This window comes from Vitis vinifera, chromosome 9 (genome assembly GCF_030704535.1).
Source record: "Vitis vinifera cultivar Pinot Noir 40024 chromosome 9, ASM3070453v1".
In the NCBI taxonomy this organism is placed as follows: domain Eukaryota; kingdom Viridiplantae; phylum Streptophyta; class Magnoliopsida; order Vitales; family Vitaceae; genus Vitis; species Vitis vinifera.
The window spans coordinates 24,269,447-24,282,542 of NC_081813.1; the positions used below are offsets into that span (position 1 = coordinate 24,269,447).

General features: G+C 36.3%; 1 protein-coding gene across 6 annotated transcripts; it reads left to right on the forward strand.

The window, feature by feature from the left end:
* Positions 1-340: 340 nt before the first annotated feature.
* Positions 341-5,084, forward strand: LOC100245966 (uncharacterized). 6 transcript variants are annotated; one of them, XM_010656903.3, is made up of 2 exons: positions 341-714; positions 1,840-5,084. In XM_010656903.3, exon 2 carries the CDS (start codon positions 1,877-1,879, stop codon positions 4,910-4,912), a length of 3,036 nt encoding a protein of 1,011 aa, XP_010655205.1. In that variant the 5' UTR covers positions 341-714; positions 1,840-1,876; the 3' UTR covers positions 4,913-5,084. The 6 variants fall into 6 exon arrangements, with proteins under 6 accessions (XP_010655205.1, XP_002267070.2, XP_010655206.1 ...); XM_002267034.4 differs by having other exon boundaries at positions 1,865-5,084; XM_010656904.3 differs by lacking the exon at positions 341-714 and adding an exon at positions 723-908.
* The last annotated feature ends 8,012 nt before the right edge of the window (positions 5,085-13,096 follow it).

The following is a 13,096-nucleotide window of genomic DNA, read 5'->3' on the forward strand; positions in this document are numbered from 1 at the left end:
TTTATTTTTTAATTTATTTATTATCCCATTCCATGCATAAGAGTCCTAACAGTCTGAATACCAGGGAATTCATGAAAAGAGTATAAGAGTTGGTTTGAAATATGTTCTTAAATGAGAAATAGTTTTTTAAACTTGAAAATACTTTCATAATTTTTTGATATATATATATATATATATTAATGGTTAAATACCAGGAACAATGATTTAAAATAAAATATTAGAGATGAAAGTTATTTTGACAACCAAAACATACCTTAAAAGCAGCCCCTATCGGCATTCGGCACACCAACCAAACCACATCTAATGGTTACAAAGCCAGCCACACTCCAAGACTACCATAAGGGCAGTGCATAGAGTTAAAAGCCTACTCTTACTACAGTACCCACAGGAAAACAGCAAGAGCAGTGGTGGATTGGAGTAGGTGTGAATCCAAAACCCAAAAACAACAGTGGATTTTCTGGAACGACCAGTTATAAAAGGTGCAGCCAACCACATCCTCGTCAGGTCCGTCCTTTGGGTCCCATGTATTTTCTTCTTCCACTGCTCTCTTTTGCTGTCAGAAATCAGTCCATTTTTTTCTCTTTAAGATTTGCGGACACATTTAGTGAGTGTTTTGGGGAGAGAAAGGGACGTTTTTGTTAGACATTGAGAGGAGTGAGAGTGACTGAGCGACTCGGTTTTGTGGGGCTGAAGCCTCAGATTTTCTCGCTCCAGGTAACCCATTCCTTCTTTCTATTGCATTCGCTTTCACATTCACTCAAATCTCCTGTTTGTCTGGCTTTTTTTTCTCAACCAGCTGTGTCTCAAATTTTGGCGACTAGGTTTTTACAGCGAGAAGAGAATGGTTTATGGGGCAAAGTTTTTCGCAATTTGAAGTGTTTATTTGATTGGATTTGTATTTCTGAGGAGTATGTTTATCGATTTGAGTTTTTTTTTTCCCTTTCCTATGGTAGAGCAATCTCAGAACTTTGGGTTGTTCAAAATTTGAATTTGTTTTTGTGTATATCACTGGTTTTGAGGAAGTGGGTTGCTTGATTTGATGATAGAAGCTTGAATCTAGGAGACCGTTTCAGGATTTCAAGCCAACCAAGTTTTCAGATCTGAATCATCATGGAATTTTTGTTCTATTCTTTTTAACTGAGAGGTCGGTCTCTTGTTGTGAAACCTTCTCTGTGTTCTAGGGCTTCTCTGGATCTATAATGCCCTAAAGTTTGAAGATTTATAGGTGTCTTTCATAGTTTCTTGTTCAATTTTTGGAAGTTGGTTTCTTTGTTTTGAGATGTATATATGTTTGAATGAGATTACATGGATCTTAGAAGCATGAAAATTTATAAAGTTCATGCCTTTATCTTATTTTCCGCGTTTTAGATTTAGATGATGGATTTCCTTTATTTTGTCAATCCCTTTTTAGCATGGATGCTGTAACTCCCAGAAAAATGGTGTATTATTTTTTCCTTTTTCTCAGCTTTTCAAATATGTAGATTTTGCTCAGTTTCAGTTTGTGTTTGGGTTTGAGGTATTAAATCCCATCATTAATCTTGATGCTCCCTATTTTTGCTCTCTGTTTCCTTGTAGCATTTGAAATCCTTTAGTTTTATTTTAATTTTATTTTATTAAATATATAGTTATATATTTTAATTTTTTGCCATCTAAGATTTTCATACATACTGCTCAAGTTGCACTGTTGTACGAAATGTTGATATGATTTTCTTAACTTTTATGAATGATGGTATCCAATAGAACAGTCATTTAATTTCTACTGATTTTTTTTGGTTTCAGATCATTTTATTTCATTTTAGGAGGTAATGTTACTGACTAAAACCATTCTCACCATTTCAGACTGCATGGGTTTCATCTTTTGAAGGTAGGAAATGATATGAGCATGGATCTTGGAGAAGAAAGTTCCCGGTTTTTGTCGTTACCAGCCACAACTTCAAGGAATTTGTCGTCTTCCTCGTCAACATTCTTTTCAGCCAATCAGTCTCCATTTTTCTCTCCAAGATCACCAACGTGTCAATTATCTGAATCGACACTATCAGACATTCCATGTGACAATATTCAGCTAAGTGCTGATCCCCTCAGTACTGTGTTAAGTGCTGATCCCCTCAGTTCCAGCTCAGGAAATCCTGATCCTCAATCTCTAAAAAATGTCCGGTTTACCTTGTCAAACATGTCAATCATCCCAGGATCTCATGTTTCAAGTGATTTTCAGAAGTTCAATCGTGTTTCTCCCTCAACTGGCATTTCCAATAGTACCACCATGTCCAATCACAGTCATGGCCATGGCAATGGTTATTCTCAGCATACAGAGAAACAGAAAAAGCTTGGGAGAAGCCATGGAATCTCGTTTGCGCCAACTTCAGCTTCATTTTCCTCTAATAGATTGAGGAGCTGTGATGTCTTCATTGGTTTGCATGGTAGAAAACCACCTTTGCTGAGGTTTGCTAATTGGCTCCGTGCTGAGTTGGAAGTTCAAGGAATGAGCTGCTTTGTATCTGACAGAGCTCGGTGTCGGAACTCAAGAAAACATGGTATTGTTGAGAGGGCAATGGATGTTTCTACTTTTGGGGTTGTAATCTTAACTAGAAAGTCTTTTAGGAATCCATACACCATTGAGGAACTGCGATTTTTCTCAGGAAAGAAGAATTTGGTCCCGTTATTCTTTGATTTGGGTCCGGATGATTGCCTTGTCAGGGATATAGTTGAGAAGAGGGGAGAGATGTGGGAGAAACATGGGGGAGAGCTATGGCTTTTGTATGGAGGTTTAGAGAACGAATGGAAAGAAGCAGTAAATGGCCTTTCTCGGGTGGATGATTGGAAACTGGAGGCTCAAGATGGTAAGTGGAGAGATTGCATACTGAGGGCAGTCACACTTCTGGCTATAAGGCTTGGAAGGAGAAGCGTTGTGGAGCGGTTGACTAAATGGAGAGAGAAGGCAGAGAAAGAGGAGTTTCCCTTCCCTCGAAATGAGAATTTTATTGGTAGGAAGAAAGAATTGTCCGAGCTTGAATTTATACTTTTTGGTGATGTCAGTGGAGAATCAGAAAAAGATTATTTTGAACTTAAAGCTAGACCTAGGCGGAAGAATTTGACAATTGGGTGGAGTAAGGGAAGTTCAGTTGAGGAAAGACGGAGGGAACAACATATGGAGAGTGGACACAGGAAAGGGAAACAAGCTGTGGTATGGAAGGAGTCAGAGAAGGAAATTGAGATGCAAAGTTCTGAACTCCCTCAAAGGCAGTACTCTTTGAGGTCAAAGAATGGAGGAAAGTATGGGAGAAGTAGAAGATCCGCCAAAATTTTGTATGGAAAAGGAATAGCTTGTGTATCAGGCGAATCAGGAATTGGAAAGACCGATCTTCTTCTTGAATTTGCTTACAGGTATCACCAAAGGTACAAGATGGTATTATGGGTAGGCGGGGGAAGTAGATACATTCGCCAGAATTATTTAAATCTATGGTCATTTTTAGAAGTTGATGTGGGGATTGAGAATTGCTCGGAGAAAAGCAGGATAAAAAGCTTTGAGGAGCATGAAGAAGCAGCCATTTCTAGAGTTCGAAAAGAGCTCATGCGGAACATCCCATTTTTGGTAGTGCTTGATAACCTAGAGAGTGAAAAGGATTGGTGGGATCAGAAACTTATAATGGATCTCCTTCCCCGGTTTGGCGGAGATACTCACTTTATAATTTCCACACGCCTTCCTCGCATAATGAACTTGGAGCCTTTGAAACTCTCTTACCTATCTGGGGTTGAGGCTATGTCTTTAATGCAGGGAAGTGTCAAAGATTACCCTATTGTGGAAATTGATGCTCTCAGAGTTATTGAGGAGAAACTTGGGAGGCTCACTTTAGGCCTTGCAATTGTAGGAGCAATTCTATCCGAGCTTCCTATAAATCCAAGCAGGCTCTTGGATACAATTAATAGAATGCCTTTGAGGGACTTGACCTGGAGTGGAAGAGAGGGTCATTTATTGAGACGGAATACCTTCCTCTTCCAACTGTTTGAAGTTTGTTTCTCGATATTTGATCATGCTGATGGCCCAAGGAGTTTGGCGACTAGAATGGTTCAGGTGAGTGGTTGGTTTGCACCCTCAGCAATTCCCATTTTCCTATTAGCACTAGCTGCTAACAAGGTCCCTGAGAAGCACCAAGGCACTAGGTTGTGGAAGAAGTTTTTGCATTCCTTAACTTGTGGCCTTACATCATCCTACACCAAGAGATCAGAAGCTGAAGCGTCTTCCATGTTGTTGAGGTTCAATATTGCTAGAAGCAGTACCAAGCAAGGTTACCTCCATTTCAATGAACTCATCAAGCTTTATGCCCTCAAAAAAGGAGTAACTGGAGTTGCACAGGCCATGGTTCAAGCAGTAATTGGTCGTGGGTCTATTTCACAACATTCAGAACATTTATGGGCAGCATGTTTCTTGCTATTTGGTTTCGGGAATGATCCCATTGTGGTTGAGTTAAAGGTGTCGGAATTGTTATTTCTTGTAAAAGAAGTGGTTCTCCCTCTTGCAATTCGGACATTCATCACATTTTCACGGTGCAGTGCTGCTCTAGAACTCCTACGGCTATGCACCAATGCACTGGAAGCAGCAGATCAAGCATTTGTCACACCAGTAGAGAAGTGGCTGGACTCATCGCTTTGTTGGAAACCCATCCAAACTAATGCTCAGTTAAATCCTTGCCTTTGGCAGGAACTGGCACTCTCGAGAGCAACCGTGCTGGAAACTAGGGCTAAGCTAATGCTAAGAGGGGGGCAATTTGACATAGCGGATGATCTAATTCGAAAAGCTGTTTTTATTAGAACTTCTATCTGCGGTGATGATCATCCAGACACCATATCTGCTCGTGAAACTCTGAGCAAGCTCACAAGGCTTCTTGCAAATGTTCAAATTCATACATCCCCATAGATTCTAATTTTCTTGTAAGAAAGAGTTTACATTAGACGTATACAGAGATCTGGAATAAAACTTTGTTAAACATTTTAGAGGAAATTCTTTTATACCATTTTCTTTTCCGAATGAGATGATCATACATTTTTGAATTCCTTCTTTATGTTATCTTGATGTGAATTCGTTTCTATAGGCCTCATCATAAATTACTTGTTGCTTTCAAATCCTTTTTATGCATTTTCTCTTACATGAACTATTTAATTATGATATCTATATCTAATTTTTGTTCTTGGTTAAGGTTTTTATTTTGTAACTAAAACTTTATAGGTGGGCAGTGACCAATTGCAAAAAATTGCATGTGGTAATATGAGGGCATTGGGACTCACTCTTCCCTCCAAGGCTTCCAGGTATAGGTAGTTGGATGATTTCTACTATTTGATATCTAGGCATCCTGTTACATCATTGTTGCAGCAGGAAAACATTTTGTGTTGCATGTTGTAATGCATGATCATTTTGGAGTTTTTACCATCCAGGACCTTTTGGGACCCATATGTTCTGAAATTTGCTGAAAATCAGAATCCTCCATTTTGAAAAATTTGACCTGGCAGGTTTTGCTCCTCGGTTCACTGCTTTGAATCTTGAAGTGTGCTGATTCAACTTTGAGTGGTGTTTGGAATCATAGAAGTTGCTGAAAATGGGAGCGAAATTAGGTACTTGGACAAATAGGAATCCAACCATGTTCAGTTCTTAGTATCTCCACTCTCAACTGTTCTCTCTATGGAACTTTATTTATTCTTTTTTCTTCCTTTAATGGTTCGGAAATTTCTTAGTTCTAATCTTTTCCTCTTTTTTTTTTTTTTTATAACTTTCCTTCTGGAGCTTTTGTATTGTTCTATGCATGAACCTCTCGGTTTCATGTTAGGCTAACAAATCATTTGCTTTATTCAAACTGGGCATACAAAGCTGAACTCCTTGCTGGAAAAATTTTTGTTCACTTTTCCGGAAGTTGACTTCATGATCTGATATTCTCATTCTCTTTTCTACCGTTCTAACTTTGTTTACCAGTTATCAAACAGGAAGTGAGACTTCAATTCAGCCAGGCTGGCAACCTGCTCATCTGAAGACTTCAACTTAAAGTTTCCACCACTTGGAAGAAGTGATCAATAAATGTGGTGGGAGAGGGGAAGCGATTATGTTTCTGTGCTTTAAGAGGTAAGAAGGCAACCGGTTCATCTACTTTGCTTCTCATATATCTGTAGCCTTAATCTTCAGATTCAAACTTTAACCTATCGTCATTTTGATAATTGACTCTGACCTAACCTATCAAAAAAAATAATAATAATGATTTGACTTCTTTAATACTATGAAGTTGCAGTTATGTATTTTAAAAGCAATAAACATTCTCTGCAATTAGCTGAACATTGTGGGGAAAATTAGTTTCTAGTCTCAAACTTACAACCACCAAGTGTTTGTCATCTAATAGTTACTTGTGTGCCATTTTAGATATCCCCCATAATCGCAGTACAGTCACAGTTTAACCATTTCTTACCCCCATAATTGTAGCTCAATGGTTGTGCAATTGTGCCCTCCGACAATGAACCAAAGCTCTTGAATTCGAAGGTAGAGGCATAGGCAAATATCACCTAGGTTTGCTTCCACGCATCAGCAATTAGGACAACTGCCTAGTGCCTACTAAACACTTCATATTTTGCCTTCTTTTTAATTGTTGCCTCTCCCTTTCACCATTATAACAGTGATTTTTAGAAATGGGATTATTATTATTATTTCCTAAAAGCCTTTGCTGCATGGTATCCCAAAGAGAGAGAGGTGGCAATTTCTCAGTTTTCACTTTAGGTTGAGACTTGAGTTAAGTTTATATGCAACTACTAATGTTGAAACAATATTTAATGTTCATTTAATTTAAAACAGAAATTAACTAGCTTGAACTCAAGTCAAATAAGACTTTGGAAACTGGTTGAGCTTCAAGTGAGGAGAAAGGTTTTTTTTTTTTTTCCTTTTATTTTTTTGTTTTCTGTACACAGCAACCTGTTATCAATTTACAAGTACTACGCTGATTTGAGGTTTTTACCAAAAATTCCTCTTGCTTTTCATTTGCTCACACTTGCCTGTGTAAGGTTACCGGATAATTTATTGGTGGACTTTTAGTTTCTATTCAATCCACCATGAAGTATGCACTGTTGTTAGTATTGTTGAAGGTTGCAAATCACTTGAAACACCTAACAAATTCACGAAATGATCATATCACACTATGTTGTTAGTCCTTAGAAATTCATTGGAAGTTATTTACTTGCATTAGCGATGACTATATCTATTTATAGATACTTGAAAACCCCTTCCAAGTAGTAAGTCCAGGTTGATTATTTTTCTTTTATTTTCTAAAATTTACTATTTGCCCAGAGATTAAAAACAAAAGCAAGGCCGAGGACTAATGTAGGCGTAATAGGAGGTGCATCACTATGCCTGGCCGAATATCAACATATAACCTTCTGGACAAAAATGTAACCGATGGTATGGTAAAACGAAGGAATATGAAAAGGTGAAAAGGGAAACATATTTCGTGACGGGCGTGGAGATGGCTCCAAGTGTGGAGACTGTTGAGAGAGGAACAGAGAGGTATAGAGGAATGATGACGATATGAAGAGAAGTGAGGTGCAGTGCTGTTAATAAATACCCACGAGCTTCACATTTTCCATCTCCATTTCTTATCGAAATATGGCCAAACAATGAATTGTTAATAAATTCAGACAATTTGTCACATTAAAGTAGAACTGATGCTTATACGTTTTAATAAACTAGTAAGTGTTTCACCACGTGTGATGGGATGTCTTCTACTAAAATTCTTTTTAAAATCAATTTTTCTAAGTAAAGTAAAATAAATACAACCTTAGTCCAAATTTTATTTAAACACATCATCCATTTCTTTTACATTAAATTTATGATATTTTTTTAGTTGATCATTTTATATATAATTTAAATAATTTTTTCTCTTAACAACCACAAGTCATTATCATTCATTATCTTTGTATTTCCAATATTTTTGCTAGCTCAACAATTAACATAATCAACTTTCTAATGACACTCCTCAAGTTTGAGTTTATTGTTTATTCAAATTCATTGCAATTTGGAGATAGCAGAATGTCAATTTCACTTGTCCTAATGTTATGAAAAGTAGATGAATATTAAAAAATAAAAAATAAAAAATAGATTATTTATCCAAAGCTATACTTGTTACGTACATATTTTCCTTGTCAATTTCCTTTAATTTTATTAATTTACTTACATAAGAAAAAATTGTGTTACTGGAATGTAATACAAAGTCATAATATAGAGAAATCATGAGCAAATAAAAGGAGAAATATCTTTTTAAGAATCAAAAATTGTTTTTTTTCTCTCTCTCAAATATGTTTGGTATTCCATTTTTAAATGGTTAAATATCGTTGTCTAAAATTTCTTTAGAATAGTGGTTGATATTTTAAACAAAGTGTAGGCATAAAAAATTTAGTGGATTAAATTATCACTAATTTGATCTTTATATATATGAAATATCCTCTTATGGATAAGTTTCTTTAAAAAAAAAAAAAAACTAATCTCCAACTATAAAAAAGATAATAATAATAATAATAATTATTATTATTATTATCTTATTGATAAAACCTTCTAAAGAAAAAAAGTTTCTAGAATCATGAAACTAAATCCCTTAAATTAAGCAACTAAATATCATAAATTCAAAATTCAATTCTCTACATTCACCTATAAATAGAAGTGACTTCCTTTAAGAAATGGGGAGATTAGAAAATCCGTAAGAGATAAAAAAAAATCAGATCAAGAAAATGAGATCTATAAAGTGACTTCATATGGGAAAAGGGGTTTCACAAAAAGAAAAGGAGCTTCATGAAATCTCCCTGCAAGTTTGGTAAACAGTAAAAGGGCTACACGTGTTTTTGGCCATTCAACAAGTTTATTAAGGAAAAAGGCACTCTAGGCCCTCGATTGATATTGAAATCTAAGAAAATAATTCCGCCATCGTTCTTTGAGTTGTGGTCAAAACGAAAGAATCAGAGAGAAAATATTCTTTTGTAAAGAATATTATATTTGAGATTGTATCCCACAATTTTAATTTTAACAAAATCTTTGTTGGCATTATTTTTTCCTATTATTTTGTTAATTTTGTAGGACTTTTGTGAAATTTGTGCGTACAAATTTCTGGCCCGCCTGGTGTGACCTCTCTACCTTTCATATCTTTCATTAGAAGATTAATCACTACTACATTGATGACATCCAAAAAGACTCAAGTTGCGTATGTCAACAAGGGCAGTGACAAGATCGTCATTATACAATCGACACACAATAATGCTATGGGCCCCATGACTCATAGTAAAGAGAAATCAACATATTCACATTAAAAAAAAAAAAAAAAGCGAGCCTACTTGTTTGCTAAAACCAGTAAGGACACATGATGGGCACAAACCATTCATCACCTTGGCCTTTTTAGGGGCAAAAGGCCATAGTTCTCGTAGTAGTAGAAAACTCCCTTCAACATTGAAAAACTTTGGGAATAAGTCCCCTTACCCTATTACCGATGCCAACTCCAACATCGACTTACACTCCAAATCACCATTGAAATGACAAAGGAGGATAACTACTCCAATCATTCCAAATCTTTTACTTCTCTCTTCTTGATGACTATGCCGGTAATGGCAACAGACATTATATCCATAAAGGAACAATTAGCAAAAATGACTCGCGCCATCTCCAAACTCACCAAGACAATCGAAGAAAATGATATGTAGATAGTCTTCCTCATAAATAAGGTTGAGGCATAAGTACAAAATATGGGTGAGTCAAGTCAAGGACTTAATCACCTTCTGAATGTTGCATCTTCTCCTGATAATGCACCACATATGTCTAAGACGGTGCAAGTTGAGAAACAAATGACAAAATTTGCCTCGGTGGTGTCATTATCTATCCAACAAATTCAGGACATGATAACTAACACCATTAGAGTGCAATATGGTGGACCCTCATAGAGTACACTCATGTACTCTAAGCCTTACACTAAGAGGATTGATAACTTACGTATACCTGTAGGTTATTAATCTCCAAAGTTTCAATCATTTGGCGGAAATGGAAATCCAAAACAATACTTTGCATATTTCATCGAAACTTGAAACAATGCAGGTACAAATGCTGACCTGTTAGTCAAGCAATTTGTTCGTTCTCTCTGAGGGAACAATTTTGATTGGTACATAGACCTTACACCTGAGTGTATCGACAGTTGGGACCAAATGGACCGCAAGATCCTTAACCGCTTCTATAGTACCCAATGAACTATAAGCATGATGAAACTTACTAATACTATGCCATGGCAAGATGAGCCGGTTGTGGACTACATTAATTGTTGGCGTTCCTTAAGCCTTAACTACAAGGATAGATTATTTGAGGTGTCAATTGTGTAGATGTGCATATAAGGAATGCATTGGGGTTTTCTGTACGTTCTCCAAGGGATATGATCCCACACCTTTGAAAAGTTAACTACTCAAGCACATGACATGGAGCTTAACATAGCCAACCATGATGCTAAGAAGGACCTTATTGTAGACCAACAAAGAAAGAGCCATGATAGGAAAAATGGTGATAAGACCTCAAAGAAACTCGTCCAAGAATCAATGACAATGGAAGTAAAAGAGTTTGGACCATATTGTGTGAACGAAATCTTTAATGCAAACAATATTAATTTAAGAGCACAAAGATAAAAAAATTACACAACGGTACATGAGGTTTTAACAAAGTTTAACCAATTATGCCTACATCCATGGATGAAAGAGATTCTTTCTACTATAGAATAAACAATATTATAAATGATAGAACCAGATATAACTATTGTAGTGCCAACGAAAGCTTTGATGCCAACAATGTTAGTTCAAGAACACAAAGATAAAACAATCACACATACGGTACACGAGGTTTTAACGTGGTTCGGCCAACCATGCCTACGTCCACGGATGAGAGAGAATAATTCCACTATACAATAGAGAATATTACAGAGGATAAAACCAGATACAACTATTGGGTTCCCGAAACATCCCATGTTTCCCCACTCCTTGTATCCATACCTTATTACGAGCCCTCTCGCTCCACCAGGTACCTCCCGTTCTTCCTCACATCTCTATCCACCTCGTATAGTCTCTATAGGCCCATCTCCATCTCATAACTTTTTCCCCTCATGACCTAAAATATTTATAGAGATATTTCCAACAACCTTCCTTATTCTATAAGGAAATCTAATATTACAATAATATATCAACCTAGAAATATTCTATATAATATTCTTTATAAAAAAGGAATCTATACTAATTAGGAATTTGGGACACTTCCTAACAATCTCCACCTTGGACCAAATTACATGAAGTTAATCTTCAATCTCTCCATGACACAAACCTTTTTGTATCATATCACCACGAAAGAGCAATCGACTCCACCTTCAGTGTAAATTCCTTTTGTTTTCATCTTGTGTGCTTTGTGATCTTTTACTCTTCCAGAAATCTTCAACCCAAGCTCTGATACCAGTTGTAGGGAATTAAACCGAATTCCCAACCCGTGAGAAACAAAAATTAGAGAAAACACACGCCAAAGAAAAACAATCACACCCACAAGACAGTATTTACGTGGTTCGGCAATTTGCCTACGTCCACGGAGTTGCAGGGATATCACTATTATCAGAGAAGAATACAGAGTACAACTTAGCGGCTACAATATTCTCTATATATATATAGCACGACAACCCTACCATACTAAAAAACCCTAATTACAAAAGGTGGTTCCACAATGGGCTAAACGGGCCCAACAGGCCTCAATAAATCTCCCATTAAAAAGGCCAAGCAATATTATTCGGGTCGGGTTGTCAAACCGGATCAAACAAAACTAGGCTCCACAAAGCCCAACAACTATTGGGTTCACAAAACATCTCATATTTCCTCACTCCTTGTATCCATGCCCCGAACCATGAGTTTTTTCACTCTACGAAGTATCTCTCGTTCTTTCTCATATTTCTATTCACCTCGTATAGTCTCTACAAATCCATCTTCATCTCATAACTTTTTTCTCTCATGAATAGAGATATTCCTAATAACTTTCCTTATTCTATAAGGAAATATAATATTACAATTATATATCAATTACAAAAAAGAATCTTTAGTAATTAGGAAATTGGGACACTTCCCAATAGATTAACCCAAGAAAATGAGAAGTGTTGGCTCACCTTGAAGGAATTAGAGGAGAAGAAGTATCATTTTCTTGATTCTGATGTGCCTAACATGTTGTAAGATCTGCTCTAGAAAAAGGTTATTGAACTATCTGAGTGCAAACGTCTAGAATAAATGAGTCGTGTTAATGATACAAACTACTGCCATTACCACCAAATCGTCAATCACTCGGTGAAAAAATGTTTCATCTTAAAATATCTCATAATGAAACTTGCAAAACAAGGAAGAATTCATTTAGATTTAGATGAAGTAGTAGAGTCAAATCATGCTACAATCACATTTGGGTCCTTCAATCATTTTTAGTTACATGTTCTACCTAAGACATTGGGGGCATGTGCTAGTACTATTCAATGCAAGTCACCAAAACCATAAAAAACACAAGTGTTGTGCCAGGTCACATTTGCCTTGATAATGAATCAATGTCATATAGCGAAAAATGTTGGACATTGGTGATATGAAGAAGATGTCGTAAGAATCAAGTATCCCATCTATTCTTAAACCTTCTTAGGAAGGAACAATACGAGCAAAATACCCATCAACATCCAAAAAAGAAATTAATAAAAAAGCTTGAAAAAAAAAAAAAAAACAGTTGTACAAGTAAATGACCTCTTGGTGCATAAACTTATCACCTCTATCACATTAGGAGAATACTTCCATTTAGGGTTTTTCGATAAAAGAGTGACGACACCAACTCATATGGTCTCTTGTAACGAGACTTCAAAAGAAAATGGATCAACTAAAGACGAAGAAAAGACTCTTATTGTAGAGCCAAGTAAAACCAAGGAAGAAAATAAGGTAGTAGCAAGCCTACAATGCTTACCTCGCATTTTAGTAGCCATGAAATACTACAACTTCCTAATAAGATGCAAAGTGCATTGATTCAAGTACTTAAGAATCCAACACTCTATGACACCAAAAT

Bases quoted from the DNA above. Each gene is read 5' to 3' on its own strand.
- LOC100245966 (XM_010656903.3), top strand. From the start codon at position 1,877: ATGAGCATGGATCTTGGAGAAGAAAGTTCCCGGTTTTTGTCGTTACCA.